The sequence below is a fragment of the Trematomus bernacchii genome, unplaced genomic scaffold, assembly GCF_902827165.1.
Source record: "Trematomus bernacchii unplaced genomic scaffold, fTreBer1.1, whole genome shotgun sequence".
Lineage (NCBI taxonomy): Eukaryota > Metazoa > Chordata > Actinopteri > Perciformes > Nototheniidae > Trematomus > Trematomus bernacchii.
In genome coordinates this window covers 4,891,706-4,918,865 of record NW_022987727.1, presented here as the reverse complement: position 1 = coordinate 4,918,865, position 27,160 = coordinate 4,891,706, and the positions used below count along the sequence as shown (strand labels likewise).

Genomic DNA, 27,160 nt, shown 5'->3' with positions numbered 1-27,160 from the left:
TACTTTGTATGTTTCCATTTCTTCTCTTCACTGTAATGAGTACCGTTTATCCTTTATCACATTTTACCAATACAAAAAAAAGAAGTAAACAATATGAGGAAAATGGAATTGTTTTGATATCGCAATCCTGCCGCTAACCTTTCAAACAAAATGAAACATAAGTGTCTTTGATTGTGCTTATCGAAAACAGTTACACTCACTATAATGTTGCTACTTGTGCAGAGATCAGGTAAATGATACCGTGTTTGCTGCTTAAAAAGGATTTGCAAACCATTTGGCCTGACTGCTCTTCATATTACCTTAATGTCTCCCAAAAGGCCAAAGCCAAGAATGAATTATTGATAGCCATCATATGGATCGCACGCTGTGGCTCCACATGCCTATTAGAGGGTTTTGTTCATTCATTTACGCTAGCTTGGACTGCTGCCTTTAACGACGCATCACTCTACTTCTACTTTTACTTTTATCCATTAGCTGTTAACAATAACTGACTTTATGCAGGTTGCTGAGTTTCCAGCAAACAGTAACATTGTGGGAGTCATTTGCACGCTCTGTGGTGTGCTGAGGCTGTACTTCCCTGCCTGTAATTTGACCTTTGACGTGTCTGGTTAGCCTCCAGTCCATTTAGGCTCTCTACCATTTCTGCATGGAAATTGGAATAGGGGGAGACAACACTTTCACGTGAAACGATAGTTGGAATGATAATAGCTAAGTTTAAAAAACAGAAATCTAATTGTGCGGATCCCCCCGGAGACTAATATTAGACTATCTTATAAAAGGCCCACGTATTCCAGCAATGATTTATTGCTGAATTCCTGTCATTTTCAATACATTATAGTTTCCAAATTGTGTTTAAATTGAGTGTAGAGGAGAAAAGGCCATTAGGAGATGCAGAAATGAAGATTATATTTAAATATTCATGCACTCGGTACCTTATTATTGAATCTGTACACTAACAAAATCAATATTAAGTGCAGTTTGACATAAATTTATTTATGAATTTCGACTTTCTAAGTACTTGCGTTTTTTCACTCAAAAAAGGATGAGTATAATGCTGTAATGATATCAAAACAGTGTGTCAGGGTGCATTAGTCTGGGAGTTTATGAACCCGCACATAAAAACTCAGGAGCGTCCCTCTGGAAGTGCTTACTAGGCAGAAATGTCGCTTTTTACAAACATCAGTCATTTCACAGGCCTGTATCACAGGGCGCTCCTCCGCTGTGGGTGATAGTTAGAGAAAGATGCAGTCATCTTGTTTGTCCTAAATGAGATCTTTGCAGTAAGCCTACTTGTATTAAGGCCTGGGAGTGGGACTGTGTAACATTTAATTAAAATGGATGTCTCTCGTCGTGCCTTACCTGTCCCCCTAACTCCCTCTTGTTTTCAGGCCATGTCTTTGTTTAGACAACAGCCCAATGTGACACTTATGACATGAGGACGCTGTGGTTCAGAGGATGTTCTCCTTGCATGAGTCTTAATACAGCGGCATAACATAACATGTGATTGGCTGTCCCTTGCTGAAAGCCTCAAGGAGAATTATAAATATACTGCCAGTAATAAAATATCAATGTCTTCTCTTTTTATATGGTATTGTGTCAATGAGAGCAAAGTTTCTCATTCATATCACACACGCCTTGCGCGCAGGGATATTGTTAAAATATAATTAATTTCCATAAGTTCTTAAAACAGTTTGTCATCTTTTTGTTTTTTATAGAAACGTGAGCAAAGTTAAAAGGGTCTTTATTGGAGGAGCCACATCTCTGGACACAAGATGATGCCATAAAAGCAGGAAGGCATGGAAAAGCAAAACATCAATCTGAACTAAGAGGGGGGAAGCAATAAATCAGAGAATCATAGCGTCCTGCCCCGCCTTTAAAATCATTTAAACAGATTCAAAAAGCCTGATTCTGCTCGAGTCTGTCTGTAAGCACCCTTATAAAGCCTTTATGTGCCTTAGACACAGAGGATACAACCACAAAACCTCATTGAGACACAGAAAAAGGATGCCCTGTTCCTGGGAAGTGGACGCTTTAAACACTAGTATCGGTATCAGGATCACAGAGCGGAGATGAGTAAGTAAGGATCAAGGAAGTTGTCCATCCAAAGCATTCCTCTAATATGTTTTACAAACCTTTTCAGGTCTCTGTTCCAATGTCCAGGTCCACTCACATCCAGAGTTAAAGGATTAATATGAGTTTATCAGATGCTTAGGACATCTACAACATTACAAATTCCCTTTTTAGAAAGTATCAGCTGCTCTGCTTAAACTCAATGCCAGTGGATGAGGTGGATAAAGATGTGCATCAATCATTGTAAAGTCTCTCAAGGTAAATATATCTGTGATATAATGTAACAAATTTGATTTAAGTAACAAAATATTGCATTGCTTTTGTACATTATAAAATAAAAACTAATGCTATGTGATTTACTTCATATCCACATCACAACTAGGCCAATTCAAGTGCATACAATACGCAAAGGCATCAGAAACATGCTTTGATACGTATCTTCACTATGGAGCTAACACAAAGCATAGGCAAACATGTGCAGAGGAAGAGGAAACTCCAACACACTCTGCAGATCTGTGTGTACGTTCTTATTATACATCCATGGTGTGTACGCTAAGTTAAGGAAATAGCTTCACACTGCAAGTTATAGACGGACAGATACAGGAAATACAAATTCAGATTAACAAGAAATAACTTGTGTGAAATAAAGTAACAAAAATGTATGCATTAATCTGGACTTATTTGACAAATACAAATGTAATTTTTCTCAGGAATCAATCATGGTGGAAAGTAAATGAGTACATTTACTCAAGTGCTGTACTTCAGTAAAACCTTAAGGTGCCTTAATTTAGAGTATTTCCATTACCTGCTACTTAAAATTAATTTCTGTCCATATTAATGAAGTTACATTTTCTAAAAAAACAGAGAGATAATTTAGACAAACCAGTTTTATTTGATGTCAGCTAGTTTTAAAAATGTCTTTGATTATTTGCCATTGTTTGCCTCCTATTTCTGTCTCACAAAATTGAATATTTTCAAACTGTGATATTAACATTTCTACCCAAATAAAGGATCTGAACACCTCTTTCACTTCCTCTGCACTGAAAAAACTGAAATGTTGACTTTAATTAAATGTGTTATGTCAAGAGATGTCACATAACTGTATTAGGTTAGTTGAAAGCAATAATATTAAGTTTAAATACAACATATTTGGTTCAAATTCATATTATTGCTTTCAACTAACCTAATACAGTTATGCGAAATGTGTTGACATAATACATTTAATTAAAGTCAACGGTTCAGTTTTGTTCAGTGTGTGACCATGGCTATAACTGTATATATCTTTAGGTGTTTGTAACAAAATAGCATGTCTCTAACAGTAACATTACAATCTGAAATAATCTGTAAAGGTTTGAGACGGAGTTCAGTTATCGTTGGTTGGATAAAATAGGAAAACAAGTACCCTCTTGTTATAAATGTGAAAATATAAAGAATAATAGATGTTTTGTAGCTCGGGATAGCGCGGCCAGAGATTGCATCTTTTGTGTTTTTGGCATTTACTGAGGTGACGGAAAAGTGATGATTTATATTAAAAGGAATTGGAAATATATATTATGTGAGTGCACATTATATTATACCTTCACATTCTGGTAAGATCCATTACATTTTACTGAATCAGCCGACAGTAAAACAATCCAGTCCTCAGAAGGAAAAACAGTGTTAGAGTGAGAATAAGAGCGCAGTGTGTTAAATGTGGTGAAAAAAGGGATTTTAACAGAGATCCCAGGCAATAAAAAATCTGATAATAAGGTAATAAATGTGTAGCTTAACCCAAATGTGCAAATTGTTAATGAGCGATGAATATTTCACACAGCTGTTTCAAGAACACATTCAGTTCACAGCCAGGTTCATTCACATTTCTGCCTGAATATCTATTTTAGACACTCAATGATCGAGGTTAGTTGGGACATTTTGAGTGAAAAGGTTTCATTGTGTTGGCGGCGGCAAAGTGTTTTTCAATGGCTCCGATGTGTCCTCTGTCTGTTCCAACCCCTCGGCCCTCTTTCATCCCTGTTCACCCAAGAAATGGAATCATAAAAACCATTCATGCTAAATGAAAAAGGGCATCATAAAGCTGCATTACACTGGAGTACACTCCTCTGCACCTTCCATCCTTATCAATATCACCCTTCGTCTCCTCGTGCATCTCTCTTCCCCCTCTGAAACAAAGCATAAAAGCCTTAGAAAGAGGCACAGTCTGTCATTCCTGTAATATAAGATAAAAGTCTTTAAAAGCTAAAGGCCTGGGTTGTTTTTTTTATTCTCCATCGAGCCGGCAGTCTTTAAGGCTGCTCCCCGGGATTAGCAGCATGAAGAACTATATATATTATTTGCAGAAGAGCTTAGTGAGCAGAGTCTGAGCCTATACATATAAGTCAATTTATATTAGAATTTCCATACATGCATTTTCTTGTTACCGTCAATATGCAAAAATGGTACTTACTAACAAATAATGCATAATGTACTAGAGGCAGGGCATCAATAACTGCATGTGAGCTTTAAAAGAAAATGCAAAAAGGCAGGGCATTAAGATGGGCCGTATGAAATATACAACACATTAAACAGGAAAACGTCAAAAATATAAAGATGGCTCTTTGCTCAGGAGACAGCGAGTCATTTATCTATAAAGAGGAGGCGGAAATAAAAAGCTTCCATCCCCGAGCTCTTGTGTATTTCATAGTCAGGTTATCTGCTTACAGACAACTCTCTTCATCCTGCCAGACCTCCACCCTCCATCAGAGAGAAAGAGACCGGAAGAAAAAGGCGACGGACGTTTACATCTCTCATCCTCTAAGCTCCCCTTTCAAATCAAATACAAAAATATACTCTTTTTCAGCTAATTCAATATTCCCTTAGGGCTATAACACATGATTTGGTGCTAAAAAAAAGAGGCTTTCTTGCGTTTAAGACCCGTGGAGGGAATAAAAGACAGTAGTTACTTAAAGAGCAGCAGTTTGGAAGGCACTCTTGAATACAAAACCTGTCAATGTACACCTCCTTCGGGCACTTTGGTACACCACATAACACATGTTCCTCTCTGCCGGCTGCTCGGAGTGGGGGGGATGCTGTGTAGTTTTGTGGTGAGGTGTTCTGTTGCTTCTGTTGCATTTTCTCCCACCGGTTTGACATTCAAGATCGCTCAATTATGTATGAACGGCAAGCAATATCCTTTACCATCAGGCCCCAATGTAACATATTTCATTTTCAAGGGCTGCAGAGCACAATCAGACCCTCTGTGTAATTACGACTTATTAAAAATGATTCCAAATTATCAGCGGATCTGTGGGCTGGTGTCTGGGTCCAAACTGAGAGCTGTTGCTCTGTATTACTCACAGAATAACTTCCCATGGGTGGACGGTCTGTCAACAAAGATCCCTGTCCTTAGATCGCTGAACACTACAAATTAATTAAAGGAAAATCACAACCATCATGGAATGTATGCACATATATACTGCATAATGTAACAAGTAGCACCGATAGAAGCTGGGTTTTTTTCTCTTTAGAAATTAGTGGCTTTTGGGAATACGCATTATTGGAAAGGCACCCTCAATGACTTGTTGCAATACACTTTAAGCACTTTCGTGAATAGTTTTCACTCCCAATACACAGTCTCATAATGAGAAAACACAGTTCAGCAGAGAAAAGACATCTCAAACAGCATGTTTACCCTTCACACAACATGGAGGAATTAAAAATGGATGAGCGCCCCATCCATTATTTCAGCCTCCAAATGGCAAAATCTGTATAAAGCTCTGAGTATCCGTCTGGGTGAAAATAAATAAATCAAATATGCACTTCAGCGTTTCCTGCTCTTTTTCTGCGTGGTATACCGTGCCGTGTTTGTGGAGGGCACATCCTGCTCTTGAGAACATGATGAGCTTTCTAAACGTATATAAATAAACCAAGAGTTTTCAATTAGCTTTCTCATCTTTTCTGTTAATTCAAATGATTTTGTCACTTTTCCGAGGCAGTGCATATAATATTTAAACTACTTTCATACTTCTCCCAGCCCCGTTGTCCCAGCTGAATTCGCCCTATCTGAAGTATTCTAATTTGCAAACACAGTGGTGTCAGAAATGATTTTGCCGCAAAGTCACTAATTATATGCAACATCAATGTGATGTGGGGAAAACGTTAAAAATTTAGCATCACAAGACAAATGGAAAAATGCGTGCTGAAACAAGGAAAAGAAGCACTAACATTCACAGTTTTTCAATGAATAATACATGTTTTTTTTCCCTGCTTCGCATGAACTCGCCCAGACTGGCTTTAGTGTCGCTCTCATCTTTGTCCAAAAAAAGAAAATATGTGTTTATGACTTCTCATATGCAGCACTGCTGTTTGCATCCACTCATTAAAGGATTTGTTGACTATACGAGGCATTGTACTATGGGTTAATTTTATTAGCTGCATGTGTGTACAGAACTGGAAAACAATAGGAGTAAAAACAAAGAGTCAAGAGTTGAGGAAGACTATAGCTTTTACAATTCAACTAATCTGTACATTCCTCAGCCTGAAGACAAGCAATTAAAAAAGCTAAAAAGCTAGTTAAACTCGTTTCCCTTGCACTGTGAAGAATGAGAATTAAATCATTCTTTAAAAGGGGTTTGAGCATGTTCAGCTTATAGATAATATAAACCAGCTTGTAATTACCTCACCTGTCTGCAACAAGACTGAGCTAAAGTATTAGTGCCTGCGGTTCATTGTGGCTCCCCAGCCGCTCACCAAACAGCAGCCATGTGTGCCGTGTAAAAGAGGTTGATAAACTGTTGGTGCATCAAGTTGATAACAGCTAACACAACCTGCCCTCCGAACTCTGTTAGCCAAGACTGACATGGCGGGTCATTGCTGGACCGACAAACAACTCTGCTTTATTTTGAAGGTGTCTTCATAGCTCCCTTTACACAGTAATTATATCCTAAATCATTATGCGTTGTGAAGTCTATTGACCCCTTGTAAACTTATATTTACCAATCCGGAACAGTTAATGAAATAGTCTTTTAATTAGCTCTCCTCTTAAGGGTGGGACATCTGAAGGGTCCCTGTTTTGTTTTGGCTTTGTGGTTGACTGAAGGGTGCAGATCCACTGTTCTGAGATAAAACAGTGATATCTTAATTAAGACGTGCCGCTTAACTGTTAACAGTCAAAGTCAGCGCTGTGTACGTCCCTCTGTGCCAGGGGCGGCACCTGCAGTACAGGAATATTCACCGCACTATGAATCAATAAAACAATATCATAATTTCTTCTTTTGTTGTTTTGTTTTTTTAGGGCGAGGTCGTTTTTCAAGCTTGACTGATTGAAAGTGGTCTGACTACTCAAGGTAACAACTGGAGGGGGGGTTCTTTGCTGCTTGTATAATGCAGTCTTTGGCAGGCTCTCTCTTTGTATTAGATACATTAGGACGGAAATGTGCACTAACTTAAAAATGCTCATGTGAAAAAACATGGAATGTATTAAATTAATGGTCTCTTTTGCCTGAGGGCAGTAATGAAAAGGGACCCCCAATGAGTTCATTTTTCACGGCTTTGGTTATGCATTCAACACTCTAATTGAATTTCAATGTAAGTTTTACAAAGTCTTTATCACAGTGACTCTTGATGCAAATTTCATGTGATCTATCGTGGTACTTCCGCCCATTAAGTAATTTAATTGTGACATGCACTTTCTACGCACCTCATGCTTTTATGCCTATTCCTCCTCATCTGAATTGTCAGTTTCCTCTGTTATCTGCGCTGTTTATGTGGATTGAGGAAAGTAGTCTGCATACTGTATACTCTCGGCAACTTTCACGAGAACAGCTCCTTAAAAGGAGTAATTGCTGTTAAGACAGGGGACAGCACCCGACAGCTAGAGTATTCTGCAGTATACACAAGTCACAAGGATATGCAAGATGTTTGCAGATGACTGCACACAGAGCACATTTTATCTGGGAAAATATTAGATTTACCCTTTGAAGAGGAGGAATACAGCTCTCAGAACGAATACAATTAATCGCATTTCCTAATTTCAAGAGAAGTTTTAATAAACACATAAGAATTCAAGAGAAAATGAAAATAAACAGACAGCATATTTAATGTTTCAAACAGTATATTCTCTTTCTGAAATGAAACCTGGGAGTCAGTTTTCTCTGTCTCCATCTAGTGTTTCTGCCTGAAGTCACTTTTTGAGCTTTCGAACATGCCGAGCATAAATAGAAAACCATCGCCTCCCATTTCCTTTACCATTTGAACACAAAAGGTCTAAACAAAACATTCACACACTAACAAGACGGAAATGTTAATCACAAACTGTACATTTCACATCAGTAGCCAGGCACTGCGGGCACACGTGTGAATGTGCATGAGACGTCTGAAATACTGAGGCTGAACTGACCTGATCATTAGAAAGGGGAAGAGGCTTGACCTGATATTTCCTCTGTTGTTTGGTCAGGAAAGGGACGTTATTGTAAAAGGGCTGTAAAGATAAATAACCTTGCCGTTACCATGGCAAAGGCACAAACAGCGGCAGCCAAAGACAAAAGAGCACAAGACAATAAATCCAACACTGTCAATTTTGTTTAGTTTTCAGAGTGTTTTTGAGGGAAATATAGTTTCAAAACAACAGGCCATGTCTATTTTTCCACAGAGAAAGGGAAATCAGATCTTTTTTTCTGCTTTTTTTTAAACAAGCCACAGTTTCATCTTGTAGATTTCTTTCCAGGCCACGCCATCCTGATTGGTAATAGGAATATCTGACACCATATTTTGCCTCTGGATCAGGAAACTCCTTGTACAGCTGTATACATGTTTTTATAGCCTTCGAAAGAAAGGGCATTGTCTTTAAAATCCTAAGAATGCTTTGTCCGGCCTTCAAATTTAAGTGGAAAACCATCCCAGGCACGTCATTTTTTTCTACAAGCTGAACAATCAAGAGTGTATATGTGCACATATGCCTTTTTCCTGAGGTCAACTACAGTTCATTTCATTAGAACAAATACAGGTCATCAACGTTTTATATTATACAAGTATGAATTAAGGGGAATTCACACAAGTCTGATTAAAGTTGTTGGGAAGTACAACTGCATGTGCAAACATGTGTATATTTTGGGAAGTAGAGTAATTTGTGATATTAGGGGAAGTAGAGAGAAATTGGACCAATGTGTTTTTAAACTCACTTCAGTAAGTTTCAGTGTGAGCTGTGGACAGTTTGAAATGGAAAACAATCTGGAGTGGAGTTAGAAAATATAGATCTTACCAGATCCCTGCTGGCTCTCTGCTTGAAGCTAGCAGCTCGAGGCTACATCAGGTGCTACTAGCATAACACTGAATCGATGCTGGTAATAAAGCTGCATTATGGGTAATGTAGGCCCCATGTTTTGACAAGGGAGAAAAAAAGAAGACATGTAGTGTTTTGCTGCATGAGCTATGGTTAGCAGTTCATTGCTGTATTAAAAGCTCCTTTACTGTATATACAAACTCCTTTATTCAAGACTCAAATTAACAGAAAAGATTCAGGTTTAACTTGAACTTTTTTCCAACTTTCTATCATCTCCCAAACACATACAGTGAAAAAAAAAACCTCCATTGCTGGCCCCTTCTCTGTCCCCTCCTCAACACGGCCCCACCGACTCATCGCCAGGGGAGACGAGCATCGTCAGGAGCGAGGCGTGATGAGGAGGAGGCCTTATCATTCCAATACAAGAGCAAACACAGGAGTCTTTACAGCACGTCGTCTCAGGAAGCAGCACACGGCAAGATTACTGCCCTTTAAGAAGCCCTAAGACACGGCCAATCCCAAGTAGTGTTTTATCTTGACAGTTTGCAGCGCTTTGTTTGCCTTTTCTGTGAAGCCTGGGGATAAAAGAGCAGCCTCTGTGAGCTGTGTCTGATTAGGATCTAATTGTTAACATTCACTGTTCCTTTTTTATTATCAGCCCGGCGTTGCCATACATGCGGCAGGTAGAGGCCTTTCTACTGTTGTGAAGGACTCTCCCCTTTGCTGCTCTCGTGTGTTACTCAAGTACTAGTTAGCACTAAGGTGGCAGGAGAGGAGCCCCGAGCTCGTCGACATCAACAACAACAACAACAACATCAACAAACAGGAATTGATGGCGAGTGTTTATTATCTGGTTTAATTGCTCCTCATCTGGAGGATCTGACAGTTGCGGTTAATGAGAGAGAGAGAGGAGGCACGCACTGTTGGCAGTGAGCTTCATAGTGTAAGACTTGTAAGGGTGTGTGTGTGTGTGTAGTGAAGAAGAGGGTAGACCACATACAGATCAACGGAAGCAACACAAAAAATGTGGGAAACGTCAAACAATTGTTTACCGACTTATCAAAACAGGGCCCTAAAATCAGGAATTTCAAGTCCAACCTGAGGCCTCCTTTTACTGTAAACTGTGTGTCATTACTGCACAGAAACAAGAAATACACCTGTAAAGCTGCACACCCACACACACCCACACACACACACACACACACACACATACTCAGATCTTGCAGGCTGCGTTCACTAATCAGATGCCGAGCAAAGACAGGATATCACTGAAATCGAGCCTCTTCCTCTATATTTCATCTGGCCTGCAGCAGGCTTGGCTCAGGTCCAGCCAGGACCTCCCTGACATTGTGCAGTGTCACGCACACACTGACACACACATCCAGGCCCGGTGTGACAAAGGAAGCATCGGACCAGTAGGCCTTCATGTCCGTTGGGTATGCTTGTAGAAAAGCCGAGAGAATGAGGGAAATTGTACTTCTACTAACGATATTGCCCCTCTATAGAATGCCAGACACACACATAAACACACAATTAAACACACACCACCACAACCACCATCAAAGGCTCGTTGTCCCATTCATAAATGTCTCCCCTTGAGGAACGCTGGCATATCTTAAACAGGGCCCACCCGCCCCCTTTACTACGCCCGCTCAGCAGGCCCACATGGGAACAATTAGGGGTGTACGCAAGTTTGGCGAAGGTCCGTAGCAACCAGCTGCATCTGTTTTTATTTACCTTTTGCTCTGGTGCTGGATAATGTCATGAGCACATCTGCTACTGTGCAACGTAACCGTGGTTACATGCGTGGTTGACCCATGATTCTGTAATTACCCGGCGAGCGAGATGAAGAGGCCCAGCAAACCACTCAAAGCCACACATAGCCTTCCTCCCCCTCATCCTCCCCACGACTCTCCAGTGGCATGGCATCCCGTCTGCCTCGCCAGAACTAACGCTGCAGCGAGGAGGAGGCTGAAGTGGCATTTAATGACCCAAAGTTGTCCACAATAGTAATTTTAACTTCATTTTGGTGTCATTAAATTACCAGTCAGTTAATGACACTCTCTTTCTATTATGAAGGATCAAATGTGGTTATTCTCAAATGAGCTGGGATGAGATGCACTTATCAAATTTCCTGATCTGATCTGATTGCTTGTTTGTGGTCACATGATACAAGCTTCACAGTTTGTTGCCCAGTCTTGTTATTGGGTCACTCTGGGAGGTCTGGGAACTTTACCCAGAAATATTTCATTTGTGCAGCTTCAGGCAGGTTTGTTCGGATTAGATCACAAAGATCTAATCAGGATAAGCACATAGGCCACGCGAGGACTTACTGTTAAAGTCCTTGTTTAAAAAAAATGATGACCCATGCACAACCGGTCACAAAGACACTGGGATTAATCAGCTGCAGGGCAGAGTGCAGAACGATGCCTCAGATGTGTTTCAGATCTGTGAATAAACAGCAAAACTTTTCACTTTCACCAAGGTCCTTTGAAATTCTGAAAGCTCACATTATTGAGCATCTTTACACGGCAAACTCAAAGCGGCCAATCAAGACTGGGCTTGTTTATAATAATGATGAGTGATTATGAGCAATAACAATGAAGACCATATATGGATCACTTCACAGGAGCAGTGTGTGTGGAGGTTGGGTGCCACCATGCTTAGCATCTCCCAGATGTGCAAACCATATGCTCTGACTGAAATTAAAACAAAAAAGAAACAGTGAAACATGAAAGGGATTTTTAACTTTGTAAAGACAGTTAACAGTCGGTACAGATAGGGTAATGACCGAGAGAGGCCACATGAAAGAAGCAGGGATGTTGGTGTGCTTTTTGCACCACTCATTCCATTTCCTGCTCATAAGTTCACTGAGCAGATGGGGACCAAAGGCACAAGGAAGTTTAGATTTTCTGCCCCACAGCCCATTGTATATGATGCATGTAACTGCGTAACACTGCACTGTTATCATTTACAGACCCTTTGGTGCATACCAGGAGGTCACAATAACACAGGTGGAAAAGAAGGCTGGGAACAAAGGAGAAACATCTTCAGTCATTTCACTCCAAATAATAATTGATGGCAAGAAATACATTTAAGGTATATATTTAAAGCAATTATTTAACTACATTGGCAAAGATGACTTCAAAATAATATAAAATCTTCTTTCATCTAGATGTTGCTATTTTCAGTGGTCATGACTTACATACAGCTCATCTGTCAATTAAGACATATAGTAACTAAAAAAATGAAAATAAATTGAAGTAAAATGTGTTAATGTTAAAATGAGCCTCTTCAGGCAGGCTGCTGGCCTTGCGAGGTTTTCTGAAAACACATGCAACAGTGCCCTCTCCTGTTGGTTCAGTGTACTGCAGCAAAGACACATTTAGCAACATCACAGCTGATTTTGGTCAGAAAATGTATTAATTAATTTTTATCAGAAGAGAAAAACAAAATTAAAAGGTGTCCATTTTGTAATGTGTCGATACATAAAGTCTCTGAAAATCAGTTTAAAGTGTCTGTTAAATATAAAGTCTTTATTACGAGCCTCTTCTCTGGATGGTGGCAGGCTGCAGGGTCTTCTCTACGTCAGCCTGTTGTGCTGCTCGGGTAGAGACATGTTTATTTAACGCCTGCCTTGTCTGCGTCTGGATAATATCCCCCCTCAGGCAGCGGCTGGCAGGGGCCTGGATGTATTTCTGTTTGTATAATCAACCTTCACAGCGCTGACTGACCACAGCGTCACCTTTCAAGACTGCAAACAGACACAAAGCACCAATGACAATGAGAGTCAAAATGCATAAAAGCAAAAGTTGTCACTGCGATGAAACTGTAACTGTAGTGTGTTGGCACTTGTAAAAACAAGACCAACGAAATTAAATGTAAAAAAACATATGGAGTTTTAAGTAATGGAAACATTGTGTTTGAATTTAAATACATCAGTCTTTTACTTTGGTGATTCAAATGTTGTTTGCCAAGCTTACACCTAAAATTAAATGCAGGTTGTATCATGGGATATTGGAAAAGGTTGATTTCTTTAGATTATAGAGATTAGGTCAAATGGATAGTGCTGTTTCTGTCCGTTTTCTAGTCTTCCCAGATCCACTTCAGTCTTCTCTGCTTTTCTTTATTCCCTCGTGTTGTGTTGAATTGTTGGTATCCTGGTTCAGGTGCAGCTGTTTGGAGGACAGATGTTTCTGATGGTTCAGCTGATGACTGAAGGAAATCTGAATCTCCTGAAGTACGTATGGTCACATTTAGAAAATCAAAAAAGCTTATTTCAGTTGAATTGGTGTCTCCGTCAAACCAAGAAGACACATTTCCACTTTGACTCTTTGACAGATCATCAGTGTGGGAATGAGAGCTGCTGTCCTCAGTCTGTGTGCGAGGTGAAATAGTTGTGGAAAACGTTGATGTTGTTTCTTTGTATGGAGCTCTCACGTTTAAGCGGTCCAACAGCGTCTGTTCTGTAGCTGAACTCTGGGGTTTAAAGTTCAGAGTGGAGCGGGCTGTGGTGTTGGGACCAGGAGGAGGGGGGGTCCTGTGTGATGCAGCTGGCCTGGCTGTGGACGTATAATTGCATAATTTAGTTACAGTAAATTCATTAACATTCAAAAATGATATTTATGAGTCTATATTTCTAATATTTGGATTTCAGCTGAAGGAGTAACATTAGTAACTTACAGCTCTGGAAAAAATTAAAAGACCACTGCAGCATTATCAGTTTCTGTGGTTTTATTATTTATAGGTATGTGTTTTAGTAAAATCTTTTTTTTATTATTCTATAAACTACTGGCAACATTTCTCTGTGTTTGAATTCAACAGACACTGGAATGGAATGGCTGCCATATATGTACAGATTAAGATTTAAGAAAAATAAAGAGTGGTCTCTTTCAGCATGCTAAACTAAAGCATCGCTGTATTTTTAACGTTCCACCAACTTGATTTGCTAGTTAAAGTCCTTCTCCACTCAGAAATTGGTTTTGTTTATTCTAACTTTTCTTGGATGTTTGAACTTCACGAAGAAGTATGTGCAGAGTTTGACACTTGAAGGCTGTTTTTACATGTATATGCTGAAGGGGGGAAATGTCTGTGTTCATCGGAAATCTGATTGTAACACGTGGACATATACGCACATCACAGAAAAAGGCAATCATGACCCAGTATGTAACTCACACAAGCATGATGCTGAACTTGCAAGCCTTCAGTAAATGAATGTAAGAAATATTGTGCCCAGTAAGTTCAACTTTTCAAAAGAATTATAAAAGAATATAACTATTCATAAATATGTTTTGACAAAGGGAGTGTGTAGTTGTACTTTTAGGAACAATGTGGCAACATTTTAATGTAGACCAACTCAGACTCAAATAAATAATGAAATCAGAATATTTTTAAGATGTCTTTTAAAAATGTCTTAATTATCTGATTGATTTTATGATCTGGACACTTGTTTGTATGCAAAGGAAACACATGCTAAATCAACAGATGAAAATAGATGAACATCTTTTCACCATGAAGATTATCTGCATCTACATTTTCTAAACGTTTTAGGTGTTCAAAAATATGGGATTGTATTATTTTATTTTAAAGTTTTATTTCTCTCTGTTGTGTTTGTTTTCCATCAATCACCTCTGTTCTCACTTTGAATTGTTTGAAAGGTGCTACATAAAGTTCAATGATTAATTGACTGAGCAACAAACAAAAGTAAGTGCCTGGTGTGACTCCACAGTAAAAGCCTTTCAATGGCTAGTGGTCAAAATATCATCCCATAATTAATCACCACTTTAGTTTTACTGTGTTCATCAGCAGCACACTCACCTGTGCATGGCAGGGTGTTCTCCATGCTCCACTGCATTTTGTGATGTGTCTCTTTGAAGGTGAGCACAACATCCACCCGGTAGAACGGCTGCAGGAGGCGCTTGCTGTCTGCACAGGTCTGTAAAACAAACACACCATAATGAGTCCTTAAATTACACATAGAACTTAGATTTTAAGAAATGTCAGAAACAGAAAATGAACCACCATGAGCACCAACCTTGGTCTGGAGTATTTGGGCTGTAGGAATAATCAGTGTCACAAATGCACTCGTCTCGTGCAAGGTGAAGTTATCCGTCTGGTTCACCCACACGTCACTGACAGTCAGAGCTTCGTTGTCCCGGCTGCCTCGCTTGGTTAGACCCATACGCCGTTTGAAAATGTGCAGCACAGTCTCCTCTGCGGTGGATGTGTTCACTGAAAGGGGATACAATGAGTTGCTGGAATTACATTTAATCAAGCACACTTTTGAGGCTCTTTTATTTATATTTTTACAATATTTAAAACTATATTTACAACAGATGTAGTTACTAGAGCGCTTTCAAATAATTGATTTCCGGCTTGTGACCACAACATATTTAAATTTCAAAAACTAAATCCAAATGTGTTTATTAGAACTTAGTTTGTTCTCCTTTCCAATCCTCGTTGATTATCTAATAACCCTCTTTCTTTGGGGAAACATACTACAAAAAAAACAATAGCAAACTTAATATAAAGAAGTTAAAAAGTTTAGCTCCACCTTGACCGGCTGCAAGAGTCAAATAGAATGTATATATACACATATATTCATTACCCTGTAAATACATCCATATCTTTCCAAATATATATTTTGACTTAAGTAGGTGTCTGAATGCAGGATTTTTCCTCATGCAGGATCTGAGTACCTACAGAGTACTGACTGGGGTAAACACCCTAAAGTTTAGGGGAAGACAAAATAAAATAACTTCCAGTACTGACCTTTTGGGCATGTAGCTTCCATACTGTAGGCGTACTGACCACTGACCAGCTTCAAGGCCAAGAAGTCCCCCTCATCTTCCATCACCTGTGTGAACCACAGACAGACCAAAACACAGTGATGAGCTGAACCTCAGTTGTAATGTTGCCAGAGGCCACTAGGTGGCAGGATGCTGTAAGATAAACCTACTGTGACAGGGCTCAGAACCTCCCCCCTCCTGCCCTGGACTGTGATGTCTGAGCCTCTCCTGTCGATGTTCATCTGGATCAGGCTGGCGTCCTCCAGAGCCACGATCAGCTGATCGCTCAGAGAAAGAGACCACTGCAGCTGCACCAGCAAACATTAAACACAAAACCACGGTGAGACAAAACTCCTCTGTTCTCTTTTTATTTTCCAAACACCTTCTCAAAGGTATTTCAAGTGGTTGATAGAAGGCTAAGTACATGAACACAAGTACAATAGCCTACTTGAATAGGCTACTTTACTAATTGTATGCTCGTTTATAGTTCTACTGCAACATCTTAAGGGAAAATATTGAGTCTTATACTTCACTATGTTCATTTGACAGCTTCACTTACTTTGCAGGTTTAGATTATTGAGATACCGAGCTACCTAATACCTTCTTCCACTGCAGGCTATTTGTTCACATTTGTCATGCAATCATATTTTGAAGGGTGATTTCATCAAAGCATTGAGTGATTTATTTCAATGTCTACCTCATTGTCCCAGTTGTCATAGGCAACTTGTCTGGTCACCTACAGGCAAATACAAATCGTATCAGAATAACAAAGCAAAACACTTGATGTAGAAATGTCCAATGAAAACAGTGAAACGTTATGAATACTGCAGTCGGCAGTTACCTGGATGTACTCCGGGTCACACTGGATCTTCTCTCTGCTGGGCAGCACAGAAACCAGCGGACACTTCATCATCACACTGTGAGGTCTGCCTCCAAATCTGTTTATCCTCTTCACCAAATTCAGTGTCAGGACATGATGGCCATGCTGAAAGATACATAGCAACCAGATAATTATCTGCTTTGTTTATATGAATTACATATTTCTTAAAAGAGTGACCTACCTGTTGCTGGACCAAACATCCAGTGTAGCTGACTCTAAAAATAAAGTTGTTGTCAGGGTCTTTGTGCAGTGAGAGTCCACAGGAAGACAGCTGCAGGTTGAGTTGATCCAGAGAAGCCAGGTTGACTTGCAGAAAGATAAAGGAGATTTTGAGGCATTTTATCTCATATCCATGTCAATATTTTGTCCCTTGTTGTGTCAGAAAGAACTACCTTGGATCTTTAAGGCCCCAGACAGCCAGAGCCCCAGCCCTTCAATCCTCGCATTGTGAATCCACATCTCCATGTAATCAGAAAAACATGACACATCTCCTTCTGAAACGCAAAACATTTCTGAGGTAATACTTGAAAGAAGTACCATAACCAATTGTTTTTTATCACAGAAAAATATTTGTACCTGTTAATCTTGCTGTTGGGGTATCAATCCATTCTCTTTTCTGAATGGAAAGCGCACTCCTCAGGATCAAACAATGAAAAACACTGGATAAAACAAGAAGGTATTATTAAGTTCAAATCTGAAAATGATGCGTCCTTTAAGTATTTTCAATTTTGATACTCACAAAGTTTTAAATGAGACCCCAAATCTTATCTGATCCATTTTGCTTCCACTGATGAGAGCTTACACGGGCAGTTTGACCCTGACTATTTGTAGGTAAGTGGGCAGATGTCACTTTGGAGGAGGAAACATCCCAGGTGTGTTTGTTTTGACATGTTAAAGTGAGAAAAACAGTCTCAAAGGATGATCATTGTTTCCAGCATGTGTGAAAAACAGGTTTTAAGGCTCCATTCAATCAAATACAAATATTTGTTATATATTCTTAGGCACATCTTTTTTTAAATGTATCCTGCCATGGTTCATCATTTCGGAAACTTAGTGGGGTATCCACTAAAATATTAAAATAGAGTTATGTAAGATTTAAGTTTTGCTGCACATAATAAGTGTGTAGCTGTCACACTGGTCAGTTGAGTGTTGGATTCTCACCTTATTATAATACATTTCGAAAAAACATTACGTTAAGTCTATCTAAATATTAATCATAACTCAGCACATTTATATCCTGTAAAACTCTCAGAAATTGTAAACGTATGGCAAATAAAGAAAGATCAAACTTCAAAACAGGGAATAACATTTTTACATCATGTATGGTGGTATGCTATTTAATCTGTATTAAGAAAACAAAAATGAAATACATTTCTTGGGTGTCACTCTTCGTACATTTTAGCTGTACACTCAAAGACATCATAGATACAGTATAATTCATGTATAAAGGGTAGGTGTACACCTTTTTATGTCAGTTTAGTTTAGCTGGTTTCACTTTACTTTATACGTTTATCACTTATAAAACAAAAATAAACTAACCAAACAAAACTCAAACTGCTAAAACAAACAGACTTCTTTCCCAACCCCCACAAGCCCCCCAGAGCAGTGAGGGACATTGCACCTGACAGCAGTGCGTCACAGATGCTCTTACACCTGCTGTCACAGTTAACAAAGCCTCACCTCAGTGCACCTGTGCTGCGATGGCTTTTATTCAACCGTCCTGGGACGCTTCAAAGACCTCCTTGTTCGACTCCTCATGTCAGAGCTTTGATCCTGAAGGGGAACACAGCAGAACAAACAATATAAACACTGTCATTCATACACTTTACTACATCCAGACACTTCACACACCAGAACCAGGCAGTGGGAGCCCTCTACATATGACTGCTACTCTGATTGTTAGGAATACTCCCATTGGTTAATGAAAACTAAATGTCTGTGCTGCTCTCCCTCTCCCTCTAATGCTTCATGAGACCAAAGGACAGAACATTCTCTACAATTAATGGCCTTGTGCTCTTTATGAGGCCGGATGCCAGGCGGAGGTAGCACTAGAGCAGGAGAGGCCATTAGAGCCCGGTGCAGGCGGAGGAGGAGGCGCTGAGTCATCTGTGGACAAAGCAGCAGCAAGGGGACACCAGTCAGTCTGATGATGCATAATGGAGCGGGCGGAGGAAGAGCGCACAACACATGCTGATGGGTTTCATCAAGATCAAACATCCTCTACTTCCTGGATTTCTGATACACCAATAAACAGAGAGTGGATGTCAACAACCACCCTTTAATGCAAGTGGGTACAATATTGTGTTTGTTATTAAATATTTTTTTATTTATGTTTATATTTTAGCCCTATATTTTGACTTGCACTGCTGTATATCTTAGATTCTCATTACACTTTTAATTTTCTTAAGGCACGTAAAGACTGTTACGTCCCCACTAAGGTCTAGGGGACCTGGAGACAATAACACACAACTAATAAAATGAGGGAGTCAGCGTAAAGGTTAACAAAAAGGTTTATTCTTTGTGCAACAAAGAATGCTAACCATAGATTCTCTTTAAGTGAGGAGGAGGAGGAGGAGACAAAGGAGATTGTGCCAAACAAAAGAAATAAGTATAACAAAACCAGGCCTATCTCTACATCTATCCTCTGAAACCAAAACTCAAACAAAAACCTTCACTAACTAAGCTACTCAGAACTGGACAAAGCAAAATACAGGGGTGGCAATAATCCGCTAACCACTTAGTGTGTCTAACATTAGTTACCTACGTGATGAGAAATGTACAGGGTACCCCAGACTTACCTAACTCTAAAATAAACAATACTGCCCAAGCCCATTGTTGCCTACTAGAGATATAGACATAGAAATAGGTAGATTATACATTTTAGTAAACTCAAAAAGTGGTAGATGGTCATTTATTAATTCTGGTAATAGCTGCATAGGTGAGTATATCTGGCAGCTGGATGGTGTATTTAATCTGAAATAAACTGCAGTGCAGAAACACTGTGTTCCTAAAAGCTTCTTGACAACAAGGGAGGTCTATGGTACTGTATCCGGCTTTAACACAGACATTACTTGTTAGTAGCATCAATTCATTGTTGGTGGTCTTTTTATTGGGCTTATTGTACCTCTTGTGCAGTAAATGAATAAATCAGGTATCAAAGTCTGATCTTCAGCAGATTGAACAAAGCAGCCATCACAAGAGAGTGAGAGATATATCCAGCTGGTCTTTATATTAAGTCCTGTCAGAGATCATATTTATGTTACCAATCAATGAAACATTGATCATTATCATTCCCTATAATATATACAATTTGAGTTGTGTTGGTGGCTTGTAAGCATTCTCAGGCCTCTCTTTCTTTAGGTATTAACAGCATCCTCACTTGGACATTTGAAAGATTGAAAACAAATGAGTTGAACCTTAGTTTGTCTCTGAAGGAACTGCAGAAGGAGCAGAGGAAGCAGAAGCAGGAATGATTAAAGGACAGTGCATGGACCCAGGGGAGAGATACCTCAGAGAGAAGCTGGAGGACCTTCAGACACCACATCGCCTCCGGGACAGACCTGCAAGACCCTGTTTTGGAAGATCCACTCAACCTACTATCAATATGAAAAAGCAAATCAATTCACACCGAGTTCACACAGCAGCGAGGTTCTTTTTTTTTTAAAGGTATGAAGGGATGTCTGTTGCTAGTAAATGTAATGCAAAAAAAGCCTTTGTATGAAAACATATTGATATCTGTACAAATTATGTGTATTTTAAATGAATGAATCCAATCAGAACTTTATAATTTCTCACTTTCTTCACACACAAAAATGTTTTTCGACAACTTTACATTCTGATTTTATATTTAATTTAGAGTAATAGAAAAATTATCTACAGGTTTTATGATCTGATCTTTTTTATTTTAAACTGACATACAGTCAATTATTTAAATCCAGCAGGAATGTATTTCAGGTTTGCATCAAACCACACGCCTCTTCAGCACGGCTGTGCATCCCAGAGGGACTTTTACTACCCCACAAGCATAGAAAAACACAACCCTCCCAACTGTTCACAGCCCAAAGGTTAATGGGGAAATATTGCATGATAAATAAGGTCATTCGAGATTCTTGTCCCAAAACCTTTTATAAATTAGCACATCCGCACCAACAGGCAGACCGTTACACGTGCCAACAGCCAGCAGCATAACTACAAACATGGACTCATTTAGGCATAGTTTAGCCAATGGACCAAACCATGCCTTCTATACAATATCTGAAAAAAAGCATTGTATTGAAGGCATGAAACACCTTAAGATAGGGAGCTAGAGGTGGAGCCAGGTGAATAAAATACTTATATAAATCTATATGAAAGACGACAGGCAATTAAAAACTCAAAACCTTTATTTTACACCGCAATACTAAAATATTTCAATACAGAAAGTGTGAATTCCTGCTGGCACGTTCAATCAGTTCTTTAAGTCCCTTTGAAAATCTTAGCTTAAACATTCCAACCACTTTACAATCAGAACAGACAAAACAACACATCCTGCCTTATTGAAATTATTTTCGATCACATTGAAAATAAACCTACCACGTAATACTTAAATTATTAGACTGTAACGAGGACAAAGAAGAAAAGCATTTACTGACAGATGCATGTTGTAGGTTAAAAAGGCAGACTTTGTGTTGCACATATTTGGAAAAATAACTGACCACTACCAATTGCAGGTGTGACTTTGGTCCTTTTTGTGACCCTTGTAGGTATAAACAAATACCTCAGCCCAATTGAGGATGGTCCGCTCTAAATTTGGTTATGTGATGGTCCAAGGTTTTCTTGCTAGTGAGGTGAAGAAGATCCTTTTCAGGATTAAGGCAGTCGTGCAGCAATTCCATTGTTGGTTTGTGCCGGTGCCCCAACAATGTCTTCAGCTTCTCCATAACTGACTCCAACCCGGATTCAGACGAAAACCTGGGCTGTCCGTGTCCGAGGTCCCTATACATGTGAATTAAAGTGTTGGCAGTTCAATTAATGTTACGTCAAAAATAAGCCACTGTCAAGATTGTATTATACCTAGTCAAATTCAGTTTTATTTCAGACTTCCCTTTGATTCACAAAACATAGAAAATGCATTCGTAACCACTTCAAACCCAAACTTTCAATGGGAACTTGTCAGACAAACATTCTCCATATCAACCTCAAACTTCAACACACTTTCAGTGTTTTCCCCACACAGACTTCACGAACACAAAGTCACATTTTCACACAGAAAGGGTGGTAACAAGGAGAAAAATAAAGCACACAACCAGACACAGCATTCACATCAAATCAGACAGCAAGAGAAAGCTACAAAAAACGTACATATACTCATAGCACTTGACATTTCACTGTTTTTTAAAGAATTAATAAGGTTGATAGAAAACAATGAGAGAAAGCAGAGACCATAAGGGATCTCAAGACGCGATAAATGTCCTTGTGATGTCATTAGGGGCACACTCGTACTTGCTTCTTCCTCTCACACTCGCACAAAGCCACTGGTTCTTCTCAACTCTCGCAGGCATTTGTTTCTTTTAAAAAAAAAAAAAAAAAATGCACAAACAGTCCTTCTCACACTTCTTTCATTTTGCTCTCCCGTTCGCTCACTCACTCGGTCCAACATCAATCCCACTCATTGAGCTTGAGAAGTGAAAAGAGCAGACAAGATTTCTATATCCATAAAAAGGTGAGAGGAAAAAAGACAACACCCACCGTCTAACACAGTATATGCAGAGTGAAGCTGTGTTCTTTGATGGCAAAGCATTTACACATGGGAAGAGGGGAATTGATACTGAGACCGGTCGAACATTGCTGCCAATGAGGCGCTTCCTCCCGGGAAATTGGGGAAAAGTTGGTGAACTGCAGAAGAGATTTTCATGAAGGCGTTTCCAAAGACCACAACAAAAACAAACAAAATAAGCAATCAACTGCATACAGATATACAATTATAATAAGCCCGTTTTACAAAGGGGATGAGGGGCTCTCGAGATACTCGTGCATGTTTATAAATATTTATCTCGCATGCACAGTCATCTCTCTTTAACATTTTCTAAAAAAAAAAGAAAAAAAAATGGAGTGTGGCAGTTTCCACTAACAAACTAAACTTTTCACCCATTCAATGCATGACTACATTATCAGTCACACGCAAGTATAAACTTTCTCTTTAACAAAATAAAAGGCAGTATATTTTAGTAATAGGAACATAAGATATAAGCAGTCCCCAGCTGTAGGTATACTTACCAGATTAGCCTAATAGCAACTGAAAAGCTTCAAGCTATCTACACTCCCCAACTAGAAGACTTAGACTCCATAGAGGTGCCAAAGCCGGAGCTGAAGCCACTGTTGGAGGGGGTGTTGGTGCCTGCCGCCCAGCCGAGGCTGGCTGAGCTGGGGCTGCTGTAACTGGTGCTGGAGGAGCTATAGGTGGGGTCTCGGGCCGTAGTGGCTGTGCCTGCCGCCGTGGTCAGACCCTGCTGGTTAGCCAGCATGCCCATCATCCCCCAACTGCTCTGCAGCGCTGCCTGGGCAGCCGCCACCATTGCCGGGTTAAGGCCGAGAGCCCCAAAGTTAACCCCCCCACTACCGCTGCCTAGCCCTCCACGGTTATTGCCATAGCCCTGACTGAACCCACCAGCCCCAAACCGCCCTCGATCCATCATTTGCCTACTATTATTGTGTTTGGGCTCAGCGTTGGAGATGTGCACGCTGATGCCCTTGATGATCAAGTCCTCTCCACACAGGGCTTGGGCAACCTGAGAAAAGTGTTAGGAGAAGATTATCACTACAGTCACTATTATACCCTTAATTTATATTGCAACTTATAACACTTTATAGTGAATCTTACCTGGTCATCGGCAAACGTAACAAAGGAAAATGCCCGAAAAGGTTTTGGAATGAAGACATCAGTGACTTCACCATACTGCATGAAGTACTGCCTCAGCTCATCGGTGGTCATGTCCTCTGTACAGCGGCCGACAAAGATTTTTCGGCTCCTCATGGGCTCATCGGGACCCGCCTGAGAGGAAAAGAGGCACAGTGGGAAGTTCGGCCATCTACATGATTGTTGTGTTTTTTCAGGTCGGATTCTAACCAACATTATGAATAGGGAAAATAACTCAATATTCATGTGCATGGCTAAATAGAAATGTCCAACAACAAAAATCCAGATACTGACTACCAATAACTAATCAACTGACCCATGATCCAAAGAAAATCTTACTTATTTGTACAATGAGATTCTTAACAATACAATGTGCTAAAAATGGTGACCAAAATACCTTAGAGTTGGGAAGTTTGCAGTCACACCATCGTCCATCAATCATGTGCCTCTGAGCGACCACTTTGGTTTGTGTCTCATACTCAGTGAACCGGACAAACCCAAATCCTTTTGAGTTGCCAGTCTTCAAATCTCTTTTGACCTGGAGCAAATACAGAAGACATACAAGCTTTAAATACCAATTTTTACAAAACCAGATATAATTATTACACTCTTAGCCTGACAAAGAAATGACGGCAAAGATATTCAGAGTGAGGCGTGTTGTCTGTACCTGCACCATGATGACCTCGCCAAAGGTAGTGAAATAATCTTTCAGGTCTTGTTCTGATGTTTTCCACGGCAGCCCGAGGACAATGAGATCTGACGTCTTCTGAAAGCCCCTTTTTACTTTTACAGCCGAGGCAGCATCTATTTCTTCCATCTTCCTTTTGTTATCTGTGGAGAATAAATAGATGAGTTACACAAGGAAAAACAAAAAGAGCCAATCACATGTAAAACTAATATACAATTCAAACCAAAGATGCACCAGAGGTTTATATTAAAAAGGTGTTTGCAATATTTATACCAACCCCATTTAAAATTCTACCTGCATGTAGGTAGGATTTAATTTGTGTTGTAGCTTGCTGAGCATTAAAAATAGCAGCATTTGAGTCGTTATGGACAGGGTTGGCAACATATTTGTGGTCATACCATGTTGGAATCATAACAAAGTTAATTGCCAAGTACGTTGGTGTACATAATTAAATAAAAGCAAGTATTGCTAAATAAAATATGTTCAATATAGTAAGTAACTTTGGTAAGACATAATATTATTGTGAAAGGCCAAGCCATTAACACCATCATCTCACCTTTGGGGTAATTGACAACATACACCAGGTTTCCCCAGTCGTTCTCAGGTGCATGCAGGACCCCCTCCACGAGCCGGACCCCTCTCATGCACTGGGACTCCGGGTTCCTGTACCGCAGCCCGCACGCCCCTGGAAACTGTGCTGCTACCGAGGACAGTAATATGGTCCCATCGTCCTCTGAGGGGATCTCCATGGGCTCTTCGCTTTCATCCTCGGCCACGCGAATGTACAATTCGGACATGGTCACGTATTGGCTGGTCGCTGCTAGTGAAGGCAGCTAACTGAGCTAAAGCTAAACACAGGGACGATGCACACGAGTTTGTAGCGTCGAGTTTGTTAATGTGACGCACCAAAAATGCACACGACAGACGGACGGAGACAAACCGTGTGAAACGCTAACACTCACTCAACAGCTTTCTAACATTCAATATCCCGCGGCCATGAAAACCACGTTATGTTCTTCTCCACTTGCAGCACGCGTAAACAAGTTAGCTTGCTAGCTAAAAAGCTGGCTTAAAAAATGAATGACAATTCAGTTTCGCGCTCTGTTTACCGTCATCAGAGACACGAGTCGTCCTCTTTGTCAATGAGCTTGTGGCCGGAAATTGTACACAAATAACAACACCGACACAATAATGTATTCGGTGAGATTTAGGTATATAAATCGTAAAGGCCACGGAGAATATTTGCAGCAGTAATACGGCTACCCTCTGTAACCTCAAGCTAGCTAACAAAATGGCTGCGCACTTTGTAGCCATGAGATCATTCAGTTGGGCGGGTACATTGTTGGTTTTCGTAGGGATGTCAACATTTTTTTAATTAAAAACATTAAGTATTAGTTTGACTTCGGGTCATCGGGTTATCGTTCTTCTTCTTTTTTTAAATATATTGAAGTGTAATATGGTCAACCTTCTTGTATTTTCCGTGTTTCTTTCTTGCAATGGGCAAAGCTAAAAGGTCGTGGTTTCCCCATTGAAGTATTACCATTTCAATTCACCCAAAGAGCCCAAACAAAAGGTGCGCACTGAGAAATAACACTGACGAATATTTAATACATTTGAGACCGATTTCCAGCTGTTGTAAATATGTTTAATCTATTTTTTGTTGCTATTTAGTACATTGTGACAGTATTAGTGGAAATGTTGGCCATTGTTACCATTATATTTCAATGAAGAACTGGACATTTGTGAATATTATGAGACTGTGACTTAAGAGCATCTTAGAAATATTCAAGATTACATGAAAGGGCCAAGCAGAAGTGCCCACTTACCTACAAATAAGTCATACTGCCCATGTGAGTTTCCTCAATGGAAGCAAATTGGATTTTAGCATTATACTTCAAATGTGAGCCGTATACAGCATTTTCAAATTAAAGTTCTATACCTTCTTGTTTTAACAGTCTCAAGTCTCAGCCCCAGCCCATTTTTTATGATTAATTTGATGTCTCCTGCTTGTAAAACCTCAACTTTGTACTGCACAATCATGTAATATACATCTTTCCTTTGTAGGACAAACTAAGCTAAGCATATGTAGGCTACAGGGATGTCTGATGAATGTATGTTACATTGATTTATCATGAGGAGTGTGCTTTTCATTGAGAAAACAGAATTAATTCATAACCCAAGATTATTGTGCTATATGTCCATATATTATTTCTTCATGTTATATTACTTTAACTTGTCTTCACATAAGCAACTTTGTGGTTGTATTAGCCCAAGTTTTCAATTATTTTGAATTACTTTCAGTGTGTAAAGAAAACATTTGTCAGGGTTTAAGGGCCACCTGCTGGACAATCACTTAAAACACAATACATAAAATGTTCAGTAAACATTTCATATATTGCAACCCATTAGCACTAACATCTTTATTATACCCCTGTTTGTTAGCTGGATAGCCTAACCCCTAAACCTGAATGGAAATTTAAATTAAGTAGTCTTGCAAAGGACAATTTTTAAAGCAGGATTTCCAGATTTTGTGAGAATCGTTCATACTTTTCTAATAAGCCAGTTTAACTTGAATTTAAAAAAT

General features: G+C 39.6%; 2 protein-coding genes across 3 annotated transcripts; both read right to left on the bottom strand.

The window, feature by feature from the left end:
- Positions 1–12,452: 12,452 nt before the first annotated feature.
- Positions 12,453–17,458, bottom strand: cunh1orf127 (chromosome unknown C1orf127 homolog). The gene is made up of 9 exons (XM_034145129.1): positions 17,386–17,458; positions 17,175–17,299; positions 16,955–17,098; positions 16,811–16,849; positions 16,284–16,421; positions 16,097–16,181; positions 15,360–15,556; positions 15,143–15,260; positions 12,453–13,887 (listed from the first exon to the last, which is right to left on the bottom strand). The coding sequence occupies exons 1-9, from the start codon at positions 17,456–17,458 to the stop codon at positions 13,412–13,414; spliced, it is 1,395 nt and encodes a 464-aa protein (XP_034001020.1). The 3' UTR covers positions 12,453–13,411.
- Positions 17,459–21,357: 3,899 nt separating this feature from the next.
- tardbpl (TAR DNA binding protein, like) lies at positions 21,358–25,862 on the bottom strand. 2 transcript variants are annotated; one of them, XR_004557056.1, is made up of 7 exons: positions 25,133–25,862; positions 24,556–24,719; positions 24,286–24,426; positions 23,853–24,023; positions 23,676–23,760; positions 22,721–22,867; positions 21,358–21,967 (listed from the first exon to the last, which is right to left on the bottom strand). XR_004557056.1 is itself a non-coding variant. In XM_034144916.1 (5 exons), exons 1-5 carry the CDS (start codon positions 25,371–25,373, stop codon positions 23,287–23,289), a joined length of 1,191 nt encoding a protein of 396 aa, XP_034000807.1. In that variant the 5' UTR covers positions 25,374–25,862; the 3' UTR covers positions 22,035–23,286. The 2 variants fall into 2 exon arrangements, 1 of the variants encoding a protein (XP_034000807.1); XM_034144916.1 differs by lacking the exon at positions 21,358–21,967 and having other exon boundaries at positions 22,035–23,760.
- Positions 25,863–27,160: the final 1,298 nt, after the last annotated feature.